General features: G+C 31.7%; 2 protein-coding genes across 5 annotated transcripts in view; both read left to right on the top strand.

Moving 5' to 3' along the window:
* LOC107491304 (protein NRT1/ PTR FAMILY 3.1) overlaps nt 1-4577 on the top strand; it is a 7459-nt gene extending 2882 nt beyond the window's left edge. Inside the window, exon 4 of the mRNA XM_016112142.3 lies at nt 3361-4577. Coding sequence (XP_015967628.1) covers nt 3361-4243 — 883 coding nt within the window. The 3' untranslated portion in view covers nt 4244-4577. The remainder of the gene's footprint in view (nt 1-3360) is intronic.
* A 2234-nt stretch (nt 4578-6811) lies between these two features.
* On the top strand, nt 6812-8574 carry LOC107491037 (heavy metal-associated isoprenylated plant protein 19-like). 4 transcript variants are annotated; one of them, XM_021143407.2, is made up of 4 exons: nt 6812-6920; nt 7038-7119; nt 7638-7914; nt 8553-8574. In XM_021143407.2, coding segments are annotated over exons 1-4 (372 nt in total). In that variant the 5' UTR covers nt 6812-6908; the 3' UTR covers nt 8554-8574. The 4 variants fall into 4 exon arrangements, with proteins under 4 accessions (XP_020999066.1, XP_052118416.1, XP_052118415.1 ...); XM_052262456.1 differs by lacking the exon at nt 8553-8574 and adding an exon at nt 8518-8551; XM_052262455.1 differs by lacking the exon at nt 8553-8574 and adding an exon at nt 8259-8281.
* The last annotated feature ends 17227 nt before the right edge of the window (nt 8575-25801 follow it).

Below are 25801 nucleotides of genomic sequence, written 5' to 3' on the forward strand. Positions count from 1 at the left end.
TAATATATTTTTTTAAATTTTGTAAAAAAAATAAAAAATAAAAATAAAAAATAAAACATAAAACATAAAATTTTATAATTTTTACTATTTTTTCACAAAATTTAAAAAACAAAAAATATTACAAATAAAAATGCAAACCAAACTTATCTTTACCTTTCTAATAAAGTCCGTTTGTAAATAAGTTTATGTGTTTGTGAATTTTGTTTAACTAATATTTATAAAGGATCAAATTAAATATTCGTTAATTTTTTATAATCATTAATAGATAAAATTCGAGGACAGCTAAAATGTAATATATAGTGGGATAGGTTCTTGCTAATGTCGCTTTTATTCCAATAATCTACTAGATTAGTGGCCTATCGGCACATGCATCAATTAAGTATTGGCACCTACATGAGTTAATTATTATTTCTTTGGTCTCCAATGTTGGACTTTATTTTAATTTCTATGAAATAGAAGTATATTACAAGTCTCACACGATTATCGTTCTTTTCTGTTTTTGTTTCCTATAATTTCCACCTCATTTCGACTTTAAAAAGTGGATTCTTCTTGTCAAACAGTCATTTTCCTCTTTGAAAGAGGTTTAAAATTTAATGCAGCGACATATCTCAACCACCCTTGAATTTTATCCACTAGAAATCAATGTGGTTTCCATAATATACCAGCTATCAATGTTTTAGTATTTATTAATTATTACCGTTCTGACTATTTTAATTAATTTATTTTAATTACCAAATATTTCTGTTTATACTAATTAATAAAATTGAAAGATTTGGTCACCTTCTAATAATTAGTGTATTTTGCACTTTCAACAAATAGCATATTATTTAAAGAGTTACTTAATATCAGTTTATTATAGTTTCTACCTATTTTTACTTATTCACCTATTCCGTTATTAATAATTGACTTTTTGAAACCCTTGACGCGACGTGCCTGAGCATGCGTGGCTTGATTCTAACTTTGAACTTTTCGCTCAAACGATTCAAGCTAAGGTTGACAATAGTGGAGATTTTTTAATGGATACCCAAGTGAAACATGCTCATAGTAAAAATAGAGTTCTATTAAATTTATTACATAAATACTTGCGTATGATTTTCACCAACTATATTAGAAGTGCATGTGAGATATTAGAATTGCATAAGTATAAAAATAAATTCAAGAGAGATGTGCTTATATTATTGTGAGTTGAACATCATGGGTAAATTGATAGTTTAAGTGAAATCCATACAAATATCTTATCCCATACAATAGATAAATAGAATAAGTCATGCATCTCCCACTCCATATAATTAGATATTAAAAATACCACGGAGAATTTTACTAATTAAAAATTTCTATGAACACAAAATAATAGTTATTATTATATATTTTTATATATTTATAAATATTGTTTTAATTTTTTTAACAAAGTGGTCAATTATTAATGAATGCAATTCTAATTTAATTATGTTATTATGAAGTTTGATTACATATATAAATTTAATGACAATTAATTAGTAACTAATTTTTTTTAACTATTTAATATTGATATTTTAAAAAGTAAAGTATATTTTGTCTTTGAAATTTATTAAAAATTTTAAAAATATTTTTAAGTTTTATTTGATTTTAATTTTATCCAAAATATTTTTTATTTGTATAAAATATATTCTTGATAATTAAACTTTTAAAAAATTTAAGTCCAATTTAACAATAATTAATGACAATGATATTTGATTTGTTTTTTGTTGAAAGTTATTTTTTTAAAATTGTTGTGGAATTAATCTTTAAGTTTTTTAAAAAATTAACTGCTAAGAATATATTTGATACAAATTAAAAAATTTTAGAATAAAATTAAAATAAAATACTTGCCAATCCTTATTTCTATTGGCATGATGAATGATTGAATTCTAATTTAATTTCGCTTCTCTTAGGCCTTAGCGGTGAATTATTGAGGAGTTCACATCATTAATTGGTCCTGTCCACATGCGACTCAAATCTTGTCCTTATGTCTGTGTCTGTGCCTAATGAAATCATATACTATATGAGTAACTTTTTGTTCACTTGATCATGATCACCGCCACCACATTTTTGTGTCGATCTATTTATTATGGGCAACCCATGCAAGTAGCAGGCAAGTGGGCACCAAATCCTTTTCTAGTCAGCCCCTACCTCTCCACTTTCTTCCTAACAAGGTCCAGAGAGTCTCAGACTTTGAGAGCTCCACTTTGGTCCATAGGATACTTATCATTATCCTTGTTTTTCACCCAACTATTATTTCCTTTTAGCCGAATGCTATTTCTACAACCGGATTGACAACTCATCGCACGGAAAGCTTTAGAACCATGTAGATGTCATTAGTGGGAATAGGATTTGCACTAACTCTCTACAAAATCATACAGGAGGCCTTTTAATAAGCAAAAATGTTATTCAAATACTAAAATTAGTTACTAATATATTTGTATATAAATATATATCTGATTTAATTTATTTTTAATTAGTTACTAATATATTTGTATATAAATATATATCTAATTTAATTTATTTTTAATGTGTATTTGTATTTCAATATATATTTTATACTAATAGTTAATTTTAGTGACTGATTTTAATCTACGCGTAACGTAACCGTTTAATAAATTATCATCGGATAAACCAATTTGATTAGTGGAAAGAGACGTTAGTCGTAGTATGTTCACTTATCTCCTTAAACAAATAACAAGTCTCAAGATTTTAAATTATATTTTGTGCATGCAATACTTTATTAATCAATCACAAATTTTTAAATAAAACTTAAATCTATAATGAATTAACTTACTATGTTAGAGATACTACAAGAAATAAAAAGGTTTATCATTAGGTAATTTATTATTAATGGAGTACTTGTGAGAAATAAAAAGAATTATCATTGGTAATTTGTTATTAATGTTTAAATAGTCAGATTGTTCTTCTAATATAAATTTTAGATTTTATTTTATATTTGGTTTCTATATATGCTTCTCTCAACTAAATTTGATAGATGTATTTCATATGTATTTGTCTTGTCAAAGTTCTACAGTTTAAGTAACATTGATAGAAAAATTCAGTAGTAAAATAAATATATAAGTAACTTACGTACTACTAAGATATATTTTATTCATATATTAGTTACAAATCATCTGTAACTTCTTTTTATATTCATTTATATAAAAATTATTTAGTGTAGTTTAGTTTAATGAAAATGTAATCGTTTAATTAACAGTAAATTTGATAGAACTGCGCATGTAGTATTAGAAAAGTAAATTGGGAATGAAGTCTAGTTGAAAAGGATTATGTAAATATAATATTTTTTGAACATGCGAAAGGAAGATAATAATAACTGATAGTCTTTTAAAATTGATACAGATTTCTGGACAAGGCAACCGTGGTGACAGAAGGGGATGATACAAAGTCACCAAACTTATGGAAGCTAAACACAATTCACAGGGTTGAGGAACTAAAATCTTTGATCAGAATGGGCCCAATATGGGCCTCAGGTATTCTTCTGATCACAGCCTATGCCCAACAAGGCACATTCTCCCTCCAACAAGCAAAAACAATGGACAGACACCTCACCAAAACCTTCCAGATCCCAGCAGGCTCCATGTCCGTCTTCACCATTACGGCCATGCTCGCCACCACAGCCTTCTACGATCGAGTCTTCATCCGTATAGCCCGCCGGTTCACCGGGCTTGACCGAGGCATCAGCTTCCTCCACAGGATGGGGATTGGGTTTGTGATCTCAACCTTGGCCACCCTAGTTGCCGGATTCGTCGAAATTAAGCGTAAGAAGGCCGCTATGGCCCATGGGCTTATTGACCATTCCTCTGCTATAATCCCTATTTCTGTATTTTGGCTTGTACCACAGTATGGGCTTCATGGAATTGCCGAGGCCTTTATGTCCATTGGGCACCTTGAGTTTTTCTATGACCAGGCTCCAGAGAGTATGAGAAGCACCGCTATGGCACTCTTTTGGACTTCCATTTCTCTTGGGAACTATGTGAGCACACTTTTGGTCACTATGGTCCATAAGTTCACTCGTGGGCCCAATGGGTCTAATTGGCTTCCGGATAATAACCTCAACAAAGGAAAGTTAGAGTACTTTTATTGGCTCATCACAATCTTGCAATTCCTTAATCTTATTTACTACATATTTTGTGTCAAATACTACACTTACAAGCCAATTCAGGTCCATGACAAAGATAGCACCAGCTCAGAAGAGAATCAAGTGGAACTTACCACCGTTTAATAGGAATTCAGTTATTTACTTGTTTTGAGTTTCCCATTGTTTTCAGCTAGATCGCCTGCATGCTTTGCAGACACTTGGAAACCACGTACTATAAATAATAATGATCATTATTATTACTAAAAATGAAGACAGAAGAAAAGTACCGGGATCATATTATGTTGTTTTCATGTTTCCACAAATGTTACAAAGATGATATACAGAAGTTACAAAATAATGATGTATAGAAGGAAGATATGTGTGTGTGTAGAGGAACTTACCAATGACTTGAGTAATAATTTTATCTTGGTGTAGTGGTTACATAAAAATATATATTTTTCACCATTTTTATCTCGAAGGATGTATACGTGTTTATTTATCATTATAATGATTTTTTTTATAAAATATATTTAGTAACAGATACATATAAGGTATACACACAAACGTGTGTGCATATAATAATTACATTTAGCCATACAAAAGAAATTTGGATAGATTATAATTTTTTAAACAGATTCCAATTAACTTGGTGCAAATTCAATGGTTGAATATTCACACAAAAGACATTAAAAATCCAAGTATTACTTTGATGTATTTCATATTAGAAAATAGTCTAAATTTTCACCTTTTTAGAGAATAATAAATTCCTTATGTTCCTTTCACAAGACATACATGAATTGTCAAATGTCAACTCTATTGGTCACTAGTCTTCCCGCTACTACTAATTCGCCTCTAACTTCTCAATCCTGTGCTGTTCCATCCCCCTTGCATTGACAAAGCCTTTTGAAAATGATTTAAATATATTACAAAAATATTGGACGAAGCTTTTCTAAATTAAAAAAATTTGTAAAATAATAAAAAAATATTTAATTATAAAATGGCCTTATTTTAGTTAAGATGTTAATTTTTATTGCGTTAAATTAATTCAAATTAAAACTAAACATCCAATTAAAATGTATCACGTCATAGAGGATAATTTACACGTTGATTTAGATGTTTAGTTATGGAATAAAATGGTAACACTTGCCAAAGGCGAGGTTTCAATCAGAGCTTGACAGCATGAAGTTCCCCAAGGTTCTGCAATTGGATGCTTCGGACAGTTTTGAGCATCACTGAAAGTTGATCCTGACGACTGCAAATACGCCAGGGATCCTTCCATTTTCAGTTCTTCAGTTGTACGGTCTTTAACTAACTCAGTTATGTGTAGGTGACTACGTGACTTTTAAATTTTTTAGTTATATCAAGTTTTTGTTTTTGTTTTGTTCTTTTTTTCTCTCTTTACTCACGAGTACATACTACACAGAATAATTTAGCCCAAGAGTGCATCCATTCGATGCGGTCTTTCTCTTTCAGGTTCTTGTTAACCTAGAAATTGTATCTTAGGTTAGTTTGCATCAAAGCTTCATTTAGTTGGGTGTTTGTATTGAATCCCAAGGAGGCAAGGATGATGCCATACATGTTTTGGTAGGAAATTGTAACCTAGAAGAATAATCTCAATAGCTGCCTTTCGCTTTGATTCGGAGGAAATAGGTTGTGCTGTATTTTTTTGTTTTTATTTTTTCATAAAGAATTTTTCAATGAAATTTGTTCAGCAAAGAAGTAAAAAATATGATGTTCCTGTATGATTCCTGTCACCTCAGTCAACGAAAGATTTTGAGTGTTACTTTCACCCTGCACTTTTATTTCTATCATGCGTTTCATAATGTTGGATTGTTTTGATGTATTTGCAACAAGAACTCTGCCAGTATTTCATAGTTGGTTCTAAGTCCAGATAAAATTCTAACGGTAACAGTTTCAAGAATATGAATTTTAGAGATTACCTTTTTTTCTTATGTAAAATTTGACGGTAATTACTGTGAGAAAAATTTGAGAGTAAATTAGAGCATTTCTGATAGTAGTGTACTAATAATAATATTTTAGAACATAATATACTTACATTTTTTTGTTGATAGATCCTTAATTTATTCAATGTTTGTTACTAGAAGAGAATTGTTTGCTCTTATGTGGTCCATATAAATTTTTTAGATATAATCCTGCACACTAGTGCAGACTTTAAAAATAAATTTTGTTTTATTATTTGAATTTTGAAGACAAACAACTTTATAACCTTGCACAACCACACCCTTCTACTATCAATTTGGATTACTACAGTCTACATTCGTTTGGAAAAAAAAGGTTTGTGCTTTCTCTTGAACATTTGGATTGACTATTTTTTGGAAAAGCCAACAAGGTTGTTAATTAGTTAAGGCAACCAGAATTTATGCATTAACCCTTGATGCTGTTTATATATTATAAAGTATAAACCTTGAAAATATATATAGAGATGCTTCCACTGCTTTTGATTGTTGCTTTAGGTAATGCAAACCATGTGCACGAAGAGATGCTTACCCTTACCATATTGTGTCCTCAAATTAATTAAGTAGTCTTAAGGTGAAGACAAGGATAAAAGGAGTCATAAGACAAACGACTACCTCTCTGGGTCTAATTAGAATCAGATTCCAAAATGAAAGAACATATAATAATATCTTATTATTTGAAACAAGAGAAATGGTATAAATATCAGTTTTCATTGGTTCACCCTCCACGAACATTCATATTCTCAAAACCGCCAAAAAATTATTTTCTATTTATATGCCTTTTGGCTTATTCAAAATAAAACCACATCCTGGGTACTATCAATTCCATTCCCATGACTGAAAAGGTAAAATTTTTTGATATTCTATTCACATACACAAATGTATATCAAGAGCTGATCGATCATATTTCTCAAGCATAATTTTATAGATTTTAATTTTAGTCTCTGTTTTTATATTTGCAGTATTGTTGCATGATTTTGAGAATCAATGTTGACTGCAATGCTTGCTGCCGAAAATTAAGGAGAATTATTCTAAGGATGAAAGGTAAAAGGACTGTACTAATTAGAGCTTAAACATAAGTTTTTTGGTGATGTACAATACATTTTTTTTTAATTTTTTAATGTTTTGGTCATAGAAAATTTGAAGCTTTTTGCTTTGGTCTTTCTCATTATTTTGGTATGTCAAATACTAATGGTAACATGCTAAAATGTTATGTAGCACCGCAGCATTTAACATTTTAACATATCAAACATAATAAATTTTAAATTTTTCTAGTACTAAAACCAGAGAAACAAAATGTGAGGGTTTTAAACTAGAATTCAGTTTTGATAAACTGAAACAATTTACGCATATATCAAATTATGTAACATCAAGTAAAAATAATTATCTTTTATATTGACTACATGAATGGTCACCCACAAAATATATATGATTAGACGATTGGATTAAAATTAAGTTCATCGAAATAAAATAATATTTTTTGAAAAGATAAAAAACATATTTAAGAATTGAGATTTAAAATATCGAAAATTTTAACAAGTCTTCCTTACTGCATTTTGAAGAGATTGAGACCCATCTGATTGAGAAGCAGCAACGCAGGGTATGCGTATGTGGCAGATTTGATCCAGCAGAGGTTGCCATAAAGATAAGGAAGAAGATGAACCGTCGAGTTGAGATACTTGAAGTTCAAGATTTCGAAGGTGGCGGTGAAGCCGAGAACGAACAACCGGAAAAAGCAGAGAGAGCAGAGCCAACGGAGAGAACAGACAGACCTCGGGTTCCGATGGTGGTGTATCCTGGTCAAATCCCTTCATATTATCCAACCATGCACGTAGCATAGTATGTATACATTGTGTATAATACGTAATAGGTTACTTTGTAGCATAAGTTCCAATCTCATAAACTATTGTTTGGTGACTGAAGTTGAAAAAGAGGGAGTGATATAGAATCATGACGAATAAGTTATTAATTATATGATCAATGTTGATATTGTTAGAATAGGATATGGAGCAATATAAGAAAATACAGGATTATAGTTGACAATAGACTATACATGACCCAAATCAGTAGGATGCAGCTGTGTATAATAATTTCTCAATCATAAATAACGTGCATTTTAAATTTTTTATCAGGGTAATTTTTTTGAGAGATTTTTGTTTGATGTTTAAGTTTTTTGTTTTCAGATTATCAAGGGAGTAAGCTAACCAATGTAATTAGTTAAACTAATTTTAGTTAAGAAGTTGCTGTAACTAGTCCTTAAGCAGTTATCATGCAATATGATTCTGCACTATATTAGAAGCTAGTAGAGTTAAGATTGGTGACTTTTGTGTAATTCTCTTAATCAAAACTAGCTTATGTATTACTCAAGAAATATTTTTCGCTTTTCTAGTTCTTTCATTTCTTCTAGCAATCTTTAGTTCTACACTTTGTTGTGTTCATCAGATCTTTAAAATTCTTTTTTGGTATTACAAAACAAGGAGGCTTGCTTCAAGATCCAACTCTCACCACATGGCCTGTTGAATCCATGACCATGAGCTTCAAGAATAAAGTTATTTATCTCTCACAATTTTATGAAGTCTGGAAAAGGACTGAAAGCAATTTCGAAGCAGTTGCATCATCAAGTTTTCAAAGTCTCAAATCACAACTAAAATCTTGCAAGTTATTCATCTTTTGAACTTAATAGAGGTGGAGGATTCTGCATTCAAGCCAAACTTGGGAAAAATTCAACACCAATGCAGACCCCTTATTGCAACACTCAGCCACCACCTCCATCAACCAGTTTTCATCAACTGCGAGCTTATATCTCCATTTCTTCATCTGTTAGTGAGGCTTGATGTCTCTCAGATTCAGGCGTGAGTCATCATGTCACATCTTACTTCTTCCTCAAGCAATCATGAGTCTGAACAACTCTATGTAGGTAATAGAGCAGCTATTCCAATTACTCAATCATATTCTTCAATTGTTTATGATTCTTGTGCAAATGTTACTTTTAGATTAAACAACTTGCTACTTGTGCCACAAATTAATCAAAATCTTTTGAGCGACTCAAAGTTTGGAGCCAATAACCATGTATATTTTGAATTTTGGCCTGATTATTGCGCTATTGGTGATCAAGATTCTAGGGCTTTTCTCTTTCAAGGCGTGTCTAGAAATAGAACATATTCTTTTTATAATCTTAGAGTCCCTGGGAATCTTTTTAATAATTTTGCTATGTATTTAAGTGATACCAAATCTGTAACTAGTTTTTCTAATTCATCAAATGTTGCTGTTAATTCTACTATATGTATACCTAATATAGGTGACTTCTGATGTGGTATGGGTGTTGATGGCTAAATATGACTATGATTTGACTGGCTAATAATATTATTACATATGGTGTATAAAGTTATCATAGGAAGTCGTTTTTTATTTGATGGAATGAGTGTGTTTAAAGTAACTGGAATGGCCAATGACCAATAAGATAGTCATTGTTTACCTAGCACTTCTCTAAAAAATTATATCTACCAAAAAGTAATGTTTGTGATGTGATTTATTGAATTTGATCACTTGACCAAGAAAAAACTGATTTTATGAAATTATTTAATTGTGTCAAAAATTATGAAAAAAATTAAACCCTCCTTTTGATAATCAAATTCATTAAACAAAAGAAAATGAACAATTACAAACCACTAGAAAAGGGGTTAGGTTTAATTGTATTTTTATATTTTTTAAATGCCCTTTTATTATTTCTAAAATATAAAATAAAAAAATTTGTTAGTACTGTTTTCACTATTTAAAAATTGTTATAATTTTCATATCTATTTATCTATCTATTCATATATAATTTGTGAGTTTTGATTCAAGTGAGGTGGTATTTTTTATGAGTTTGTTTTTCAAATTCTTTTTTTTTTTTAATTTTAACATCACACGTATGATGTACAATATAATACATGTACATAAAATTACTTTTCTAACGTATATTAATACACAAGATAATGATAATACATCAATTCTCATATTAAATTATTTTTTCTTTATGTCTTTTCTTCTTTCAAAATTTTTCTATTTAATTTTATGATGTTCATTCCCAAAATAATTAATAATCACCAATAAAATACATAAAATATATTTTTAATATAATTTTTATTTTTAATTAAAAATATTTTTATATTTCTCAAATAATTTTTCTTTTATTTTAAATTTTTTTCTTAGCAACAAATAATTAAAGTTACAATTGAATTGATAATTCTTCTCTTTTTCAATTTTAAACAGTTAAGAGCTAACTTTGTTATCTATATATACGACAAAATACATCCGTTTTAATCTCATAGTTTTAGCATATGAAAGAATTAGTGATAGTTTAATTAATAAAATATTAAATCTTTCTTCCTTATCCAGTGTCATTAAGTATGCTCTGAACTTATTCCTGTCTATAGAGGATTTTGTTCATAAGAAAATAGCATGGATAGAATTCACGAGAATTTTCATAGTGGAAAAGAGACTCGATGTTATAATACCAAGTTTTGCTCGGATCATTTAATTTCACTAGATAAAATGGTTGGTAAGAGTGACTGAGATAAGCAATTCAAAGTATTATGGTATTAATATCCGGAAGAATTTAATAACAATAATAATGAAATGATAATACAAAATTCTCTTTTGGTAAACAAGCCCAATGACCCACATCACAAACATTATTTTTTGGTAAGTAATTTTATTTTATTGACATTACAATAACCTCAAATATAGACTTACTTGCTGACCCAAAAAAAAAAAAAATACACTCTCACTTAACCAAATGATTAACACTTTTTAGTGATTACCTCATACACCATATGTAAGGATACTATTGGCCAGTCAAATCATAATCATACTTAGCCACCAATACTTATGCTACCAGAAAACTCACCTACTTAATAATTCATTCAATTCTATTGCCCATACTGCTACTAAATGTAAACAAATCCAATAGTGAAACTGTGGCATAAAATATTAGGCCATAGTACCCTCAAGATTGTAATAAATGTTTTGAATAAATATTCTATCAATTCTACTTCTATTTTGAATCATGTTAGTGAACTTTTTTCTTTAGCCAAGATGCATAGATTACATTTATCTTTGAATGATATTGTATATACTCAACCTTTAGAGTTAATTTTTGTAGATATTTGGAGACCAACTCTTGTGGCATCAAGAAGTGGTTTTAAATATATATTTTGTCTGTAGATTCCTATTTCAAATACACATGTATTCTCCTTCTTACTAATAAATATCAATTTTTAATTGCCTTTCAAAATTATAAAAAGTTCTTGGAAAAGCATGCTGGACAATGCATAAAAGCCTTACAATCTGATCAGGGAATGAAGTTTATGTCACATGTTTTCGCTGGTTTTCTCGCATCTGAAGGCATTCAACATAGAAAATCTTGTCCTTACACACATCATCAACAAGGAGTGTTGAAAAGAGGAACAGATATATCATAGAAATGGGCCTTCTTTTGGCTACAATCTCTTATGAGTTTTTTGGGAGGATCCATTCATGAACTTAGTCTATATCGTTAATAGATTTCCTACACCAATGTTGGAAAGTAAAGTTCTTTTGAGTTTTTTTTTTCATCATTTTTCTGATTACAATATTTTTTTTTTCAATTTTTAGTTGCATGTGCTTTCCTTTCGTAAGGCTTTATAGTAAAGTCAAGTTGAATTACAAGCCAGAACCATGTTTGTTCTCAGGATATGATTCAAATTATAAGGGTTATAAATGTATGGCAAAAAGTGGTAAAGAATATTTAGCTAAACATGTTATGTTTCATGAAAGTGTTTTTCCGTATCAAAAATTTTTTGCTAATCCATCTCGCAGCACTTATTCCTTTTGTCGAACTCTTAACTACAACCACCTATCAGATTCAGGTCTCTAATCCAACAGTTGAACTTGATGTGCCACCACCAACACCACAATTCACACAACAAACCTCAGATCATGCTGAAACTTATACTCCAACACCACATCAAGAGACTCATTTATCTCATCCTTGCATTATATGCCAACTCAATCTATGCCCAATTAGTCTAATGAAGTTAATGAACCTCATCAGAATCTCACAGACTCTTCAGCACCAGAAATTCAAACTTCTACTCCACTTACAACAATTCTATCTCAAGCGGGAACTATACTTATAAGTGGAATTAAAATCAGATTACCTCTTATTCCAACAACAAATTAAATGCTCATCAAATGACCACCAGATCCAAATCTAATGTGACAACCCAAAGTCTTAGTTGCTCAACCTATTGACCTTACCAACAATGTTCCAAGGATTGTGGCTAAAGCTCTACAATGTGCACATTGGAAGGAGGCAATAGATAACAGAAGTGCAATACTTGGACATTAGCAAAACCACCATCAAATTCAACAATAATAGGTAGCAAGTGGATGTTTGCAATTAAAAGAAATTCAAAAGGAGAAATACTAAGATTAGTTGGACAAGGATTTCATCAGGTGGAAGGCATAGACTATGAGTAGATTTACAGGCTTGTGGTAAGACCTACAACTGTTAAGGTCATCTTTACTATTGTTGTTCCTCTAGATTGGCCATTGAGACTGTTGGATTTGATAATACCTTTCTAAATGACAAATTAGATGAGATAACATATATGACTTAGCGTCAAGGATATTCTAATGAAAATGGAGTTCTAGTGAGTAAGCTTAATAAGGCCATTTATGACTTCAAGCTAACACTTAGAGCTTGGTACCAAACTCTCTCCGTGATTTAAATGACAAATCTGATATATCGTTGCTTGTGAGATTTTATAATTCTAATGTTATGTATTTGCTAGTGCATGTGGATGATATTATTGTTACACGGAGCAACACTGAAGATATTGATACTATTATTCAGTAACACAACAATGACTTTCCATTGAAAGATATGAGAAATTTAGGCTATTTTTTGGGGCTTGAAGAGCTACATATTTGCCTCAAGAAATTTTATTGATCTCTCAAATCAAATATGCTACTGAGTTGTTAAAGAAGGTAGGAATGGAAACATTAAATCCTATGCCTACTCGAATGGTGTTTAGTATAAAGTTGTCAGCCTATGGTTTATAATCATTTCAGGATCCAAAATTCTATAGATTTATAGTTGGTGCTTTACAATATCTCACTCTAACTAGATCGAATTTAGTCTTTGCAACAAATAGAGTATCACAAATTCATGTATAGACCAAAATTACAGTACTGGAAAAGCGTTAAGAGGATCTTGAGATATTTGAAAGGTACAGCTCTACATGGTCTGTTGTTTTCAAGATTGACTGACTTTAGGCTTATTTCAGATACTGGGGTGAAGATCTAGATAATAGAAAGTCAATTACAGGATTTTGGGTTTACCTCGGATGCAGTCTCATATCATGGAAGAGCAATAAGCAAACATAGGTGAGCAGGAGCAGTGCAGAAGCTGGGTACAGATCCATGTGTGCTGCGTAAACAGAACTTATGTGCATGCAGCAACTATTAGAAGAGTTACACATCCCTTAAACCATGGCTCCAAACCATATATTGTGACAACCAAAGTACTTATTTGTTGGCAGCAAATCTAGTGTTGCACAGTAGATGCAAACATTTAGAGTTGGACTTGCATTTCTTGAGAAAGTAATAAAAAAGCTCTCTATGTCACACATATCCCCTGATAAAATAGCATACTTATTAACCAAGCCTTTATCATTACTTTTGTTTCAAAAATATAGGTTCAAACGGAGTCTTCGAGACAATTTGTGCCTAATTTTGAGAGGGGTATCAAGGAAGTAACCTAACCAATGAAAGTGTTGAAAAGGGTCTCGATTATTAAATTGAATTGCTGAATATTGTTGTTACAGTTATTTAAAATTGTTTAAATTATGTTAATTCACTGTGTTTGGATTATATTTAGTTGTTGCTAGTTTTAAATTATTTGTTGCTAGTGTAGATTGTATATTTGAAATTGGGCCTGACAATTAATATTTGATCTTGATGTTGCATGATTGAGTCATTTGTTTAATAGTATAAGATTAATTAAGGTTCTTTTTATTTTTTAACTCAATTATATCAACTTTGTATGTATGTTTAATTGGTGTTTGAACTTATATTAAGAATGAATTTCAAATATTGAACTTAATGTTATAAGAATTACATTGGTATTATTATAATTTATTGTTGATTTGTTATTCTAAATTTTTGTTAATTAGTATGCTATTTGTAGATATGACTATAGGTAGAGATGTTGTGGATCAAGCTACTGGTCGTGGACGTGGACGTGGTTGTGGTAGTGGACTCAGCAGCGCGCTCCAGGACAGAAGCCGCAGCCCCTGAGTCCTCTCATGAAAGTGCAGCAACTGATGCTCTTCCACCACCTCCCATCATACAGATGACGATTTAACTTGATGGCAGCACGGGGTAATATATCACTTTAAGTCTTCTATATTTTCTAATTATTGAATTGCTGAAAGTATCTGATTATTGATTCTATTTTAGTGAATTTAATTTAGGATTGTAGATTTGAATGAAAACTATTTCATGTTTATTGATTATTGAATTGCTGAAATTAAAGTGTGTTATTATTGATTCTAGTTTAGTGAATTTCAGGTTGTAGGTTTGAATGACTGAAAGTATTTCATATTTACTGATTATTGAATTGTTGTTTAAGTTAATTGTTGATGGAAAGAGTTTGTGGTGCATTCTAGTTATAGATAAAACTCTGTCAAAATTTCTATAAAAATCGCTATATATTATTATTATTTGCTTCTGAAGTTTTAATTTATATCATCACCTTTTGTGCCACCTCATCAGGGTCACGAAAATTACGACGACAACGATGACGAGGACTACCTGGATCTTTAGTGATTAATGTTTTATTTTATTGTTTCATTGTATTTATTTGATTTATTGTACTTTTAATTTACTTGAACATTTTATTATTTATTTTAAATAATAAGTTTCGATTATTTATAAATTGACCATTAATTGATTGAAAAATAAATTTAAATAAAAAATTAAAATTGACCATTTATTTCAAAAAAATTTTTAAAAAATTGGCATTACCGTTGAATTTACCGAGGAAATAATCCGACGATAATAGTACGAAAAATAATATATTATGGCGCTAATATTATCGTTAGAAAAATCTGCCGGTAATCAAACAGTTCTTTTAACAGGTAATCTGTCAGAGAATCCGACGGTAATTATCGTTGGAAGAAAAAATTCTAATGGTAAACATTTACTGGTGAGATTTATATCGTCTGATTCCTTCTGACGATAATTCAATTACCGTCAAATTTTGTTCATTTTTCGACGAAAAATCCGAAGGTACTCAACATTTTTTCTTGTGGTGATATATCAAATACTTTCAGCAATTCAAACCTACAGCCCTAAATCAACTAAAGCTAGAATCAACTATCAAGAATCACTAATCACGATATATCAAATACTTTTCGCAGTTCAAACCTACAATCCTATATCCAAAAAAACTATAATCAATAATCAAGAATCACTAATCACGAGTTATCAAATACTTTCATTATATAAAAGACTTAAAGTAGTAGTTATGTCGTTCTGCCATCAGGCCAAATCGTCATTTGTTCAATGGGAGGTGGTGGAGGGCATTAGCTGGCTGGCTTCTTAAGAGCGTTCCAGCGCCACGGTGTCCATCGTCAGAGGCAGCGTCGCCAAGATAGCGGGCTGTTGAGCGGATGGAGGCAGTGTCGCCGCCGTAGACGCAGGAACATAGTTGGAGTTAGAGACCATGATGAACGACCGGTCCGATGCACTCGCAACCTGTGACGTCACCGGGATAGTCGGAGCAGAGGAAAAAGATCCAGAATTTCTAGGGATTCTGGCAGAAACCCTCCCTCTACCACGACCACTAGGTTGATCCACAACACCTCTATCTGTTGTCATGTCTGCAAAGAGCATATCAATTAAAAATATGCTAAAGATATTCACAAAATCATTTAAAATGCTTAATCAAAATAAACTACGTTAAACTTAGTTAAATAAATATATTATCCGTTGAAATCAAATTAAACAAAAGAGGTAAGTGCACATTTCAACTTCACAAACATTTAGGCATATATATTACTACATGTATAATTTTGTCTGTATGCAAATAAAAGCCATCAATAAATTATTTAAAATGATCTCATATTTAATTTTTTTTAATTTATTGTCATTTTCACCCTTAAAATATTTTGAAAATTAATGTGACTTATTATCGGAGTCTCTAACAAAAAATAAACAAAATCAACAATATCAGAAATTCAGAACAAATCAACCTTATAAATTATAATAATTAGTTTAGAACAAATCAACAGTAATCAAAACATGTTTTAATTAGAATCAAAATAAATCAGAGCAAAATAAGGAACACAAATAAAAACATGTTCTAATTAAAATTGAAACTAAACAAGTTTAATACTCTAAATTCAGAATTTTAAAAAATTCTAAGTTCAAAACAAGTTCATTATCTAAGTTCAGAACTAAATAAGAAACAGAACTTAGAACATGTTCTAATTAAAATTAAAACTAAACAAGATCAGTACCCTAAATTCAAAATTTTAAAAAACTCTAAGTTCAAAACAAGTTTAGTACCCTAAGTTCAGAATTAAATAAGGAACACAAATCAAAACATGTTCTAATTAAAATTGAAATTAAATAAGTTCAGTACCCTTGGTTCATAATTTTAGAAAATCCTAAGTTCAAAACAAGTTCAGTACCCTAAATTCAGAACAAAATAATCAATAATAATCAAAAGTCTCAAAACAAGAAATAAAACTTATAAATTATATTAACTAATCAGAATTTCAGAAAACCTTAAGTCTAGAAGCATTACCTGAAGAAGAGCACTAGAGTTGACAAGAAGAAGCGGCATAGATGGCAGCGGCGTAGCGGTGGTAGTAGCGGCATAGACAGCAGCAGAAGCAATGGCGTTGGTGGCAACGACAGCAACGATAGCAGCTCGTTCAGAATCCAATAGCTACAACAGTGATAACGAAAACAACAAGGAGTGGCTCCCGGAGAAGAGGGGGCTGCCAGAGAAATGAGAGGGATAGAAAGAGAGTGGGAGACGAGAGAGTTAGAGAGAGAGACAAATTCAAATGAGGGGGAAGAGTGTTTGCGCTTCAAATTTATGGCACAGTTACCGTCGGTTTTACAATTGAAAAAATCCGATGGTAATATATTGCGGGTTGCCAAAAGGAAGTATTTCACTAAGTGGGTTTACCGTTGAATTTTTTGCCGTTAAATCCAACCCCTAAAGGACGCGCTATTTTTTTTAATTTTTCCTCCAATAATTATCGGCGATTTTACTGTCGGAATTGTAAATTCGTCGGAAATAATTTGACCTAACAAATTTTATGCCTAATTTGTCGATAAATCTACTAATAAAGCCGCGGCTACTCTACGATGCTAAATCTGACAATAAATTTGACAATATTCAACATTTTTTTATAGTAATTTTGTTTCAGGATAATGTCTATTTAATAAACTGTGTTAACTGGTACCTTTCTTGTTGATGTCGATCGGTCATATTATACTCCTCCTAACTTTAGCCTTACTTTGGCTAAGCAGACACCATTTCCTAGGTGGTTCATTTTATATATTTTTCTCTTTGGATTTTTCAACCCATCGTCTTTCTTTCATAAGCTTATGCAGATTAATTGTCTATGGGTTTAGTTCAAGTTCCGATAGTAACACTACATACCAAAAAACATAAGTTACAAGAAACCTAAATGCTTATGAATAGTAGCACCCTAAGAAAGCTAAGTTCAAAAAATAAGAGTCTCCGAAGGTATTGCCCCCAAAGAAACAAGAAGCACTAGATGACCCATAAGTTGGGACATGAAACGAACAAATAAAAATAAGAAGCAAGCATACAAATGGTGTAACTATGAAATTCAGGTTTGTGGCAACAAGAAAAAAAAACAAAAGAACCAACCAAATGAATAAGGGTGATGAAGAGATGATGGAAAAGATGGAGACGGTCAACTTTCAGGTGCTGCAAACTAGGACATCGTGATGGGATGCAAAGTGGAGCAGAGAATGAGAAGAAGAGATGGTTAAAAGGTGACAAAAAAGAATCAAATGAACAGTTATGGAAAGCAAATAGTTTTTAAACTATCCTATATGTTAAAAATTTGAAATGCTAAGGACAAAAGGATAATTCGAGAATATGCAAAGCTATCATTGCCTAACCGTTTTCGCACCTAACCCATCATTCATTTTGCACACAAATAATTTGATTCGGAGATCTCGGTTTGGAACTTGATACCCTAGAACTCGGAACTCGATGTTTTAACCTTGAATCTGAGTTGGGGGCATGTCCTAGAATACAAAAAATTAGATTCATAAATCATAAGTATCAAAAGTCTCAAAAATCCAGTTTGTTGCAAATTCATAGACGATTTGCATCCACCCCCGCCACTTGCCCAAGATACATGTTGAAAGATGAATTAATTTTTTATGCTTTGTTCCAATGCCCTCTATATCTTCAATAATCTGGAGTCTAAACTTAATAACCCTGACCTATAGCAGAGAGAAGAGGAGACTTTCATCCATTGGTGGCAACGAGCCTTATCTTGGACAGCGGCTCAAATCGAAGGTAGACAAAAGATCCTCTTCATTGCAGCGCTATGTTGGAACACTTGAAAAGCGAGGAATAGGTGTATCTTTGAGAAGCTAATAATCCCAACGTTTAAGACAGTGCAAGAAATCAGTAGTCTAGTGCGTGAACTTAATAGCCATACCTAATAGATGCTGCTCATTTCTCTTTATTCTTACTTTATTCTTTCTTAAATTTTTTGTCTTTCAATCATATTTGGTGATAATTGAAAATACCCATAGCTTCTTTTGTACTTTCTTATGAAAATAACTTTATTTTATTATAATAAAATAATATCTATTTAAAAAAAATCTAGTTTGTTGATTGGAAGTTGTCTCGATTTCGAAATAAGATTATTAAAAAAAAAAATAGCTCCTCATCAATAATCGTCATTCTCTTATTAAAGAGAACATTACAATATTAATTATATATGTATTATGGAAATGAGACTTAACATATAAAAAAAATATTATCTCATGAAAAGATAATTTTATGATAAACAAAATTCTCTATATCTTATCAATTATACTTAAAAAAAATTTCATAATCTCATAATCACTATGACGCCATTAGGGATGGAGCCACATATGTAAATTTCAGTTTAATTTCTTTTAAAATTTTATTTTAGTCTTATTTTATTATGTAAATATTTTTTGTCTCCTCTAATATTTTGTCTAACTCCACCTCTACACGAGTGCATGTCATAATTTTGAGACATATACACTATTCTAAAAAAAGTATAGATACACAAGTAATTAATAATTATTAATTTTATAATTTTAAAAAATAAAATTTAAATAACCATTAATTAATGTGATTTATAACTCACTCCAATCATGAGAATAACAAATTCGAAATATTAAAAACTCAAAATAAGAAGATCATAACAATTTTACATCTCTAACCCAATCTTTCTATAATTTGTTCATCTCTTATCTCGTAATGTCTAAATTAAAACATTTTTGAACACATACCATATTTGAGTTAAACACCAATTTAAACGTCATAAACCCCTCAATTATTTTGTCTTGTAAGCAATTAATTATCTATCGGGAGATTTTATGATGTTGATCGTGATTGTCAACATTCCATACTTTTACGTGGTGTCAGGTTAAGAGAGTGACACGTACAAGTTGAGGTTTTAAGCCTGAGATGTGGCGAAGCCAATATATGGCCATTGATGCAATACCTCGGCCAAGCCAAAGTTAAATAGGGATAATGGATTTGTATTATGGTTTTGGTTGCTTCCGTTTTGATTGTTTGATGGAGAATGATTAAATAACAGTTAATCACAAATTATAAATTGTTGGATAATGGACTGAAAGTTGGTGGGCCATGTGAAATTGGCCAGGGGTAATAAAAATAAAAAATGGACCCAAAAAATCATCAAAATGACTAGCTAAAAATTAAAATGCATGAATTAACCCGTTTTTTTTCCAACAAATAATTAAAAAAAGGCTCTCTTGAAAAGCGAAAAGGAGAAAAATTGTTGTGAAATAAATAAAAGATATATTAAATATAAAATAAAGATGTATTAATATAAGACTCTAGCATTAAAATAATTAGTTCAATAATGATTTGTATATATATAATAATATTATATGTTGTAATATATATATAAAGATAGAAAAGAGTATAAACCATATTAATTGTGCTGTCATGAGAATTTGTTTCTTTCACCATAGGAAATCAGATCCACCATCAATGAGCATCCATCCTTATCCTTGTTGTAACACTCCCCCTTGGATGCTCATTTAGGAATATGCCTCATTAAAACCTTACTAAAGAAAAATCCAGTGGGAAAAAAAAACTTTAGTAAAGGAAAAAGAGTACAATATCCTTTGTGACCGGGACTGCCTCATTAAAAACCTTGTCAAGAAAAACCCAATGGGAAAAAATCTGACCAAGGAAAAAAGAGTATAGTCTCCCCCTCATACCGACATCATTTAATGTCTCGAAATCGGCGCATCCCAATCTCATGTACCAATCTCTCAAAAGAGGATTTTGGGAGTGACTTTGTAAATAAATCTGCCAGATTGTCACTTGAGCGGATCTGTCAGATATCAATTGTCCCTTGATTTTGAAGATCATGAGTGAAGAAGAATTTGAGAGAAATATGCTTTGTTCTATCACCTTTGATGTATCCGCCTTTAAGTTGAGCAATGCATGCTGTATTATCTTCAAACAGGACAGTTGGAGCAATCTTATGATCAATCAGTCCACATGATGACAGAATATATTGAATCAAACTCCTCAGCCAAAAACACTCACGACTAACTTCATGAATCGCCAGTATTTCAGCATGATTAGAGGAGGTTGCTGCTATCGTCTATTTTGTGGACCTCCATGATATAGCTATACCACCATATGTGAACAGGTATCCTGTTTGAGATCTCTCTTTATGTGGATCAGACAAGTATCCAGCATCTGCATAGCCAACTAATTGTGACTTGGATCCATAGGGATAAAACAATCCCATATCAACCGTTCCATGAAGATATCGAAAGATTTGCTTGATTCCACTCCAATGTCTTCTGGTTGGAGAGGAACTATATATTGCTAGTAAATTCACCGCGAATGATATGTCAGGACGCGTATTATTAGCAAGATACATTAGCGTTCCAATGGCACTAAGATATGGTACTTCAGGACCAAGGATATCTTCATTCTCTTCTTTAGGACGGAATTGATTCTTTTCCACATCCAAAGATCTTACGATCATTGGGGTACTTAATGGATGTGACTTATCCATATAAAATATTTTCAAGATATTTTCTGTGTATGTTGTTTGATGAATAAAGATCCCACTTTTTATATGCTCGATCTGCAGGCCGAGACAAAACTTAGTCTTTCCAAGATCTTTCATCTCAAACTCTTCTTTTAGAATTTTTATAATTGTTGGAATCTCTTCAGGAGTCCCAATGATATTTAAATCATCAACGTACATAGCAATTATAATGAACCCAGATGTAGTTTTCTTTATGAAAACACATGGGCAGATATCATCATTCTTGAATCCGTTTTTTGCCAGATACTCAGTAAGACGATTATACCACATTCGTCCAGATTGCTTTAGACCATATAAAGATCTTTGCAATTTGACTGAGTATAACCCTTGCGAATATTCATTGGATGGTTTAGATATCTTTAGTCCTTCAAGAACTTTCATATAGATATCCCGATCTAATGAGCCGTATAAATAGGCTGTTACCACATCCATTAAATGCATATGCAATTTATGATATGCAGCTAAACTGACCAAATAACGCAATGTTATCGCATCCACCACAGAGGAATACATTTCTTCATAATCTATACCGGGCCTTTGTGAAAAACCTTGTGCCACAAGTCGGGCTTTGTAGCGCACAACTTCATTTTTCTCATTTCGTTTTCTCACAAATACCCACTTATATCCAACAGGTTTTACATCTTCAGGTGTATGGACTACAGGTCCAAAGACTTCACGTTTTGCAAGTGAGTCTAATTCATCCTTTATGGCTTCTTTCCATTTTGGCCAATCATTCCTTTGTCGACATTCTTCGAGTAATCTTGGCTCAGGATCCTTACTTTCATGCATGATATTTAATTCCACATTATATGCAAATATTTCATTGACAATTGTCTTATTTCGGTCCCATTTCTCTCCTGTAAAGACATAATTTATTGAGATCTCGTCATTTTCACAATTTTCAGGTACCTGAACGTCTTCTAGCGTTATATCAGAATTTTGGACAACTGCAGGTGTCTCTACTATGTCTTTTTCAACAGGAATATTATTTACCTATTTTCTCTTTCGAGAATTTTTGTCTTTGGAACCGACAGGCCTGCCACGCTTCTGGCGTGAATTTGCTTCAGTGGCTACTTGTCCTACTGGGACATCAATTCGAATTGGGACATTTTTCGCTGGTATATAAGATTTGGTTATCCTCTTTGTATCAGAAAATGCATCAGGCAATTCATTTGCTATTCTTTGCAAATGTATAATCTTTTGAACTTCCAGTTCACATTGTCCTGATCGAGGATCTAAATGCATCAACGATGATGCATTCCAGTTAAGTTCCTTTTCAGGAAGCTTATTCTCTCCCCTAATGTTGGAAATTTTGATTCATCAAAATGACAATCTGCAAACCGGGCTTTAAATACATCTCCAGTTTGTATCTCAAGATACCTCACTATAAAGGGAGAATCATATCCAACATATATTCCCAATTTTCTTTGGGGTCCCATTTTTGTGCGATTAGGTGATGCAATGGGAACATATATCGCACACCCAAATATTCTTAAATGGGAAACATTTGGCTGCTGGCTAAAAGCTAGTTGCATAGGAGAGAACTGATGGTAACTTGTTGGCCTCAAACGAATAAGTGCTGCGACATGTAAAATAGCATGCCCCAAACCGAGGTTGGGAGATTTGTTCTCATAAGCAAGGGTCTAGCAATTAATTGGAGGTGTTTAATAAGTGATTCTGCTAACTCATTTTGTGTGTGAACATAAGCTACTGGATGTTCAACACTTATTCTATTAGCCATACAATAAGCATCAAAAGCTTGGGAAGTAAATTCACCAGCATTATCAAGACGAATTGCTTTGATTGGATTTTCTGGAAATTGTGCTTTTAATCGAATAATTTGAGCCAGTAATCTCGCAAACGCCAGGTTGCGAGAAGATAATAAGCACACATGTGACCATCTCGAAGATGCGTCTACCTTGAGAACATGCAGCACAACAAAATTCACTAGTTTTAAGAATCTTCTGGTTCTTTAGTGAATGTCCATAAGAGTTTTCAATAATTCTCCTCATCATGGTTGTTCCCGGATGACCCAATCGGTCGTGCCAAGTTATGAACTCATTTGAGTTAGTAAACTTCTGGTTTACAATGGCATGTGATTCAATTGCACTAATCTTGGTATAATACAACCCAGATGAAAGTGAGGGTAATTTTTCTAATATAACTTTGTTATTTGAATCATGAGTTGTGATACATAAATACTCATGATTTCCCTCATTCATTGTCTCAACATGATATCCATTTCGGCGAATATCTTTGAAACTCAACAAGTTTCTCAGAGACTTGGTAGATAATAGTGCATTATTTATTATAAATTTTATTCCTCCAGGAAACAAAATTATAGCTCTTCCGGAACCTTCAATCACATTGCCTGAGCCAATAATAGTATTAACATATTCCTCTTTGGCACAAGATTGGTAAAATATATATCACTTTTGAGAATAGTGTGCGAACTTGCACTATCCGCAAGGCATACATCTTCATTACATATCCTTGCCATTCTCTTCAAAAACAAATAATAATAAAATGAGTAGTATGCACAGTTAAATTGAATACTTGATCAGAATTATTTTTCTAAGAAACACTGAACATAAAATAATGTCATATACTAAAATTTTATTTTAAAATTTGACACATTTAATAATTTCAAAATTCATAAACATTAATATTTCATTATTTATGTACATCACATTTGAAACTTAAATACATAGAAAATAAAACTTAACAATAAGTTCTTTACATTATTTATTTACATAGATACTTCACAATCCCACATATTAAACTATTCCATCATTGATCAAATGACCAATATTTCCTTCAGGATCCTGAAAGAAATCAGATACATCATAATGAGTGGTGGAGTTCTCAGCATCATTTGAAACAAAATTTGTTTCCTTTCCTTTGTCGTCCTTTTTCAAAGATGCCTGGTAAAGATCGACTAGGTGCCTTGCAGTACGACAGGTACGTGACCAATGGCCTTTCCACCACAACGGAAACACTTATCCCCTGTTGATTTATTCTGCCCGATATTCCTTTCTTTATCCCACTTCTGGTGAGATCCTCTCTTTTGAACATAATTCTTTTTCCTTCTATAATTTTTCTTATTATTAAAACCTTGCCATTTACCTCTTCTAGAGTAATTTGCCACATTTACTTCAGGAAATGGGGCAGCGCCAGCTGGGCGCACTTCCTGATTTTTCAATAACAATTCATTGTTGCGTTCAGCAACAAGAAGGCAAGAAATTAACTCAGAATATTTTTTAAACCCTTTCTCTCGATACTGCTGCTGCAGGAGCACATTCGAGGCATGGAAGGTTGAGAAAGTTTTCTCCAACATATCATGATCAGTTATTTTTTTTTTCACACAATTTCATTCATGAGGTGATTCGAAACATTGCAGAATTATATTCATTTATAGATTTAAAATCTTGTAAATACAAATGCGTCCATTCATATCGGGCTTGAGGAAGTATCACCATTTTCTGATGATTGTACCTTTCTTCAAGGTATTTCCAAAGATCTGCAGGATCTTTTAATATAAGATATTCATTTTTCAATCCTTCGTTAAGATGACGACGAAGAAAAATTATGGCTTTAGCTTTATCCTTCTGGGATGCATTATTTTCAGCCTTAATGGTATCTCCAAGATCCATTGAATCAATATGGATTTCAGCATCTAGTATCCATGATAAATAATTGTTTCCAGATATATCAAGAGCATTGAATTCAAGATGAGAGAGTTTCGACATAATGAAAATTTGTTACCTGAAACTATAAATACACTGGAACACCCAGGTATAACTCATACTCTAATTCTACTCAATATCTGCTTGGACCCATGCTAACTTAAGCATCGGAGTGTCATTGCAGGTACAACCACCAGCCGCTCGGCACATCAAGCTCGGGTCACGGAACCCTCACCTCGGGTCTTGCCAGACGGCCGAGCTACACGTTTCAGGTAACCCTCGATATATATATAAAGATAGAAAAGAGTATAAAAAGTAAAGAGAGAGAGAATTGCATAAATATATATATAAAGATAGAAAAAAATATTAAAAGTAAAAAGAGAAAAAATTGCATTTGTTTATAGTAAGAGAAAGAGAGAGAATATTTTTATATTGCTGTGTGTGTAATCTATTTGCCTCGTCCATACTTTTATAGGCAAATGAATTCAACCTTTCAAACCATATTAATTGTGCTATCATGAGAATTTGTTTCTTTCACCATAGAAAATCAGATTCACCATCAATGAACATCCATCCTTATCCTTATTGTAACAAAAATGATATTTTTTCTATTTATAAAACGTACAATTTTCTATTGTAAGAGTTAAA

This window comes from Arachis duranensis, chromosome 5 (genome assembly GCF_000817695.3).
Source record: "Arachis duranensis cultivar V14167 chromosome 5, aradu.V14167.gnm2.J7QH, whole genome shotgun sequence".
Classification (NCBI taxonomy): Eukaryota; Viridiplantae; Streptophyta; class Magnoliopsida; order Fabales; family Fabaceae; genus Arachis; species Arachis duranensis.

Bases quoted from the DNA above. Each gene is read 5' to 3' on its own strand.
- LOC107491037 (XM_021143407.2), top strand. The intron at 7,120-7,637 runs GTAAAAGGACTG...TGCATTTTGAAG, and splicing joins AATTATTCTAAGGATGAAAG to AGATTGAGACCCATCTGATT.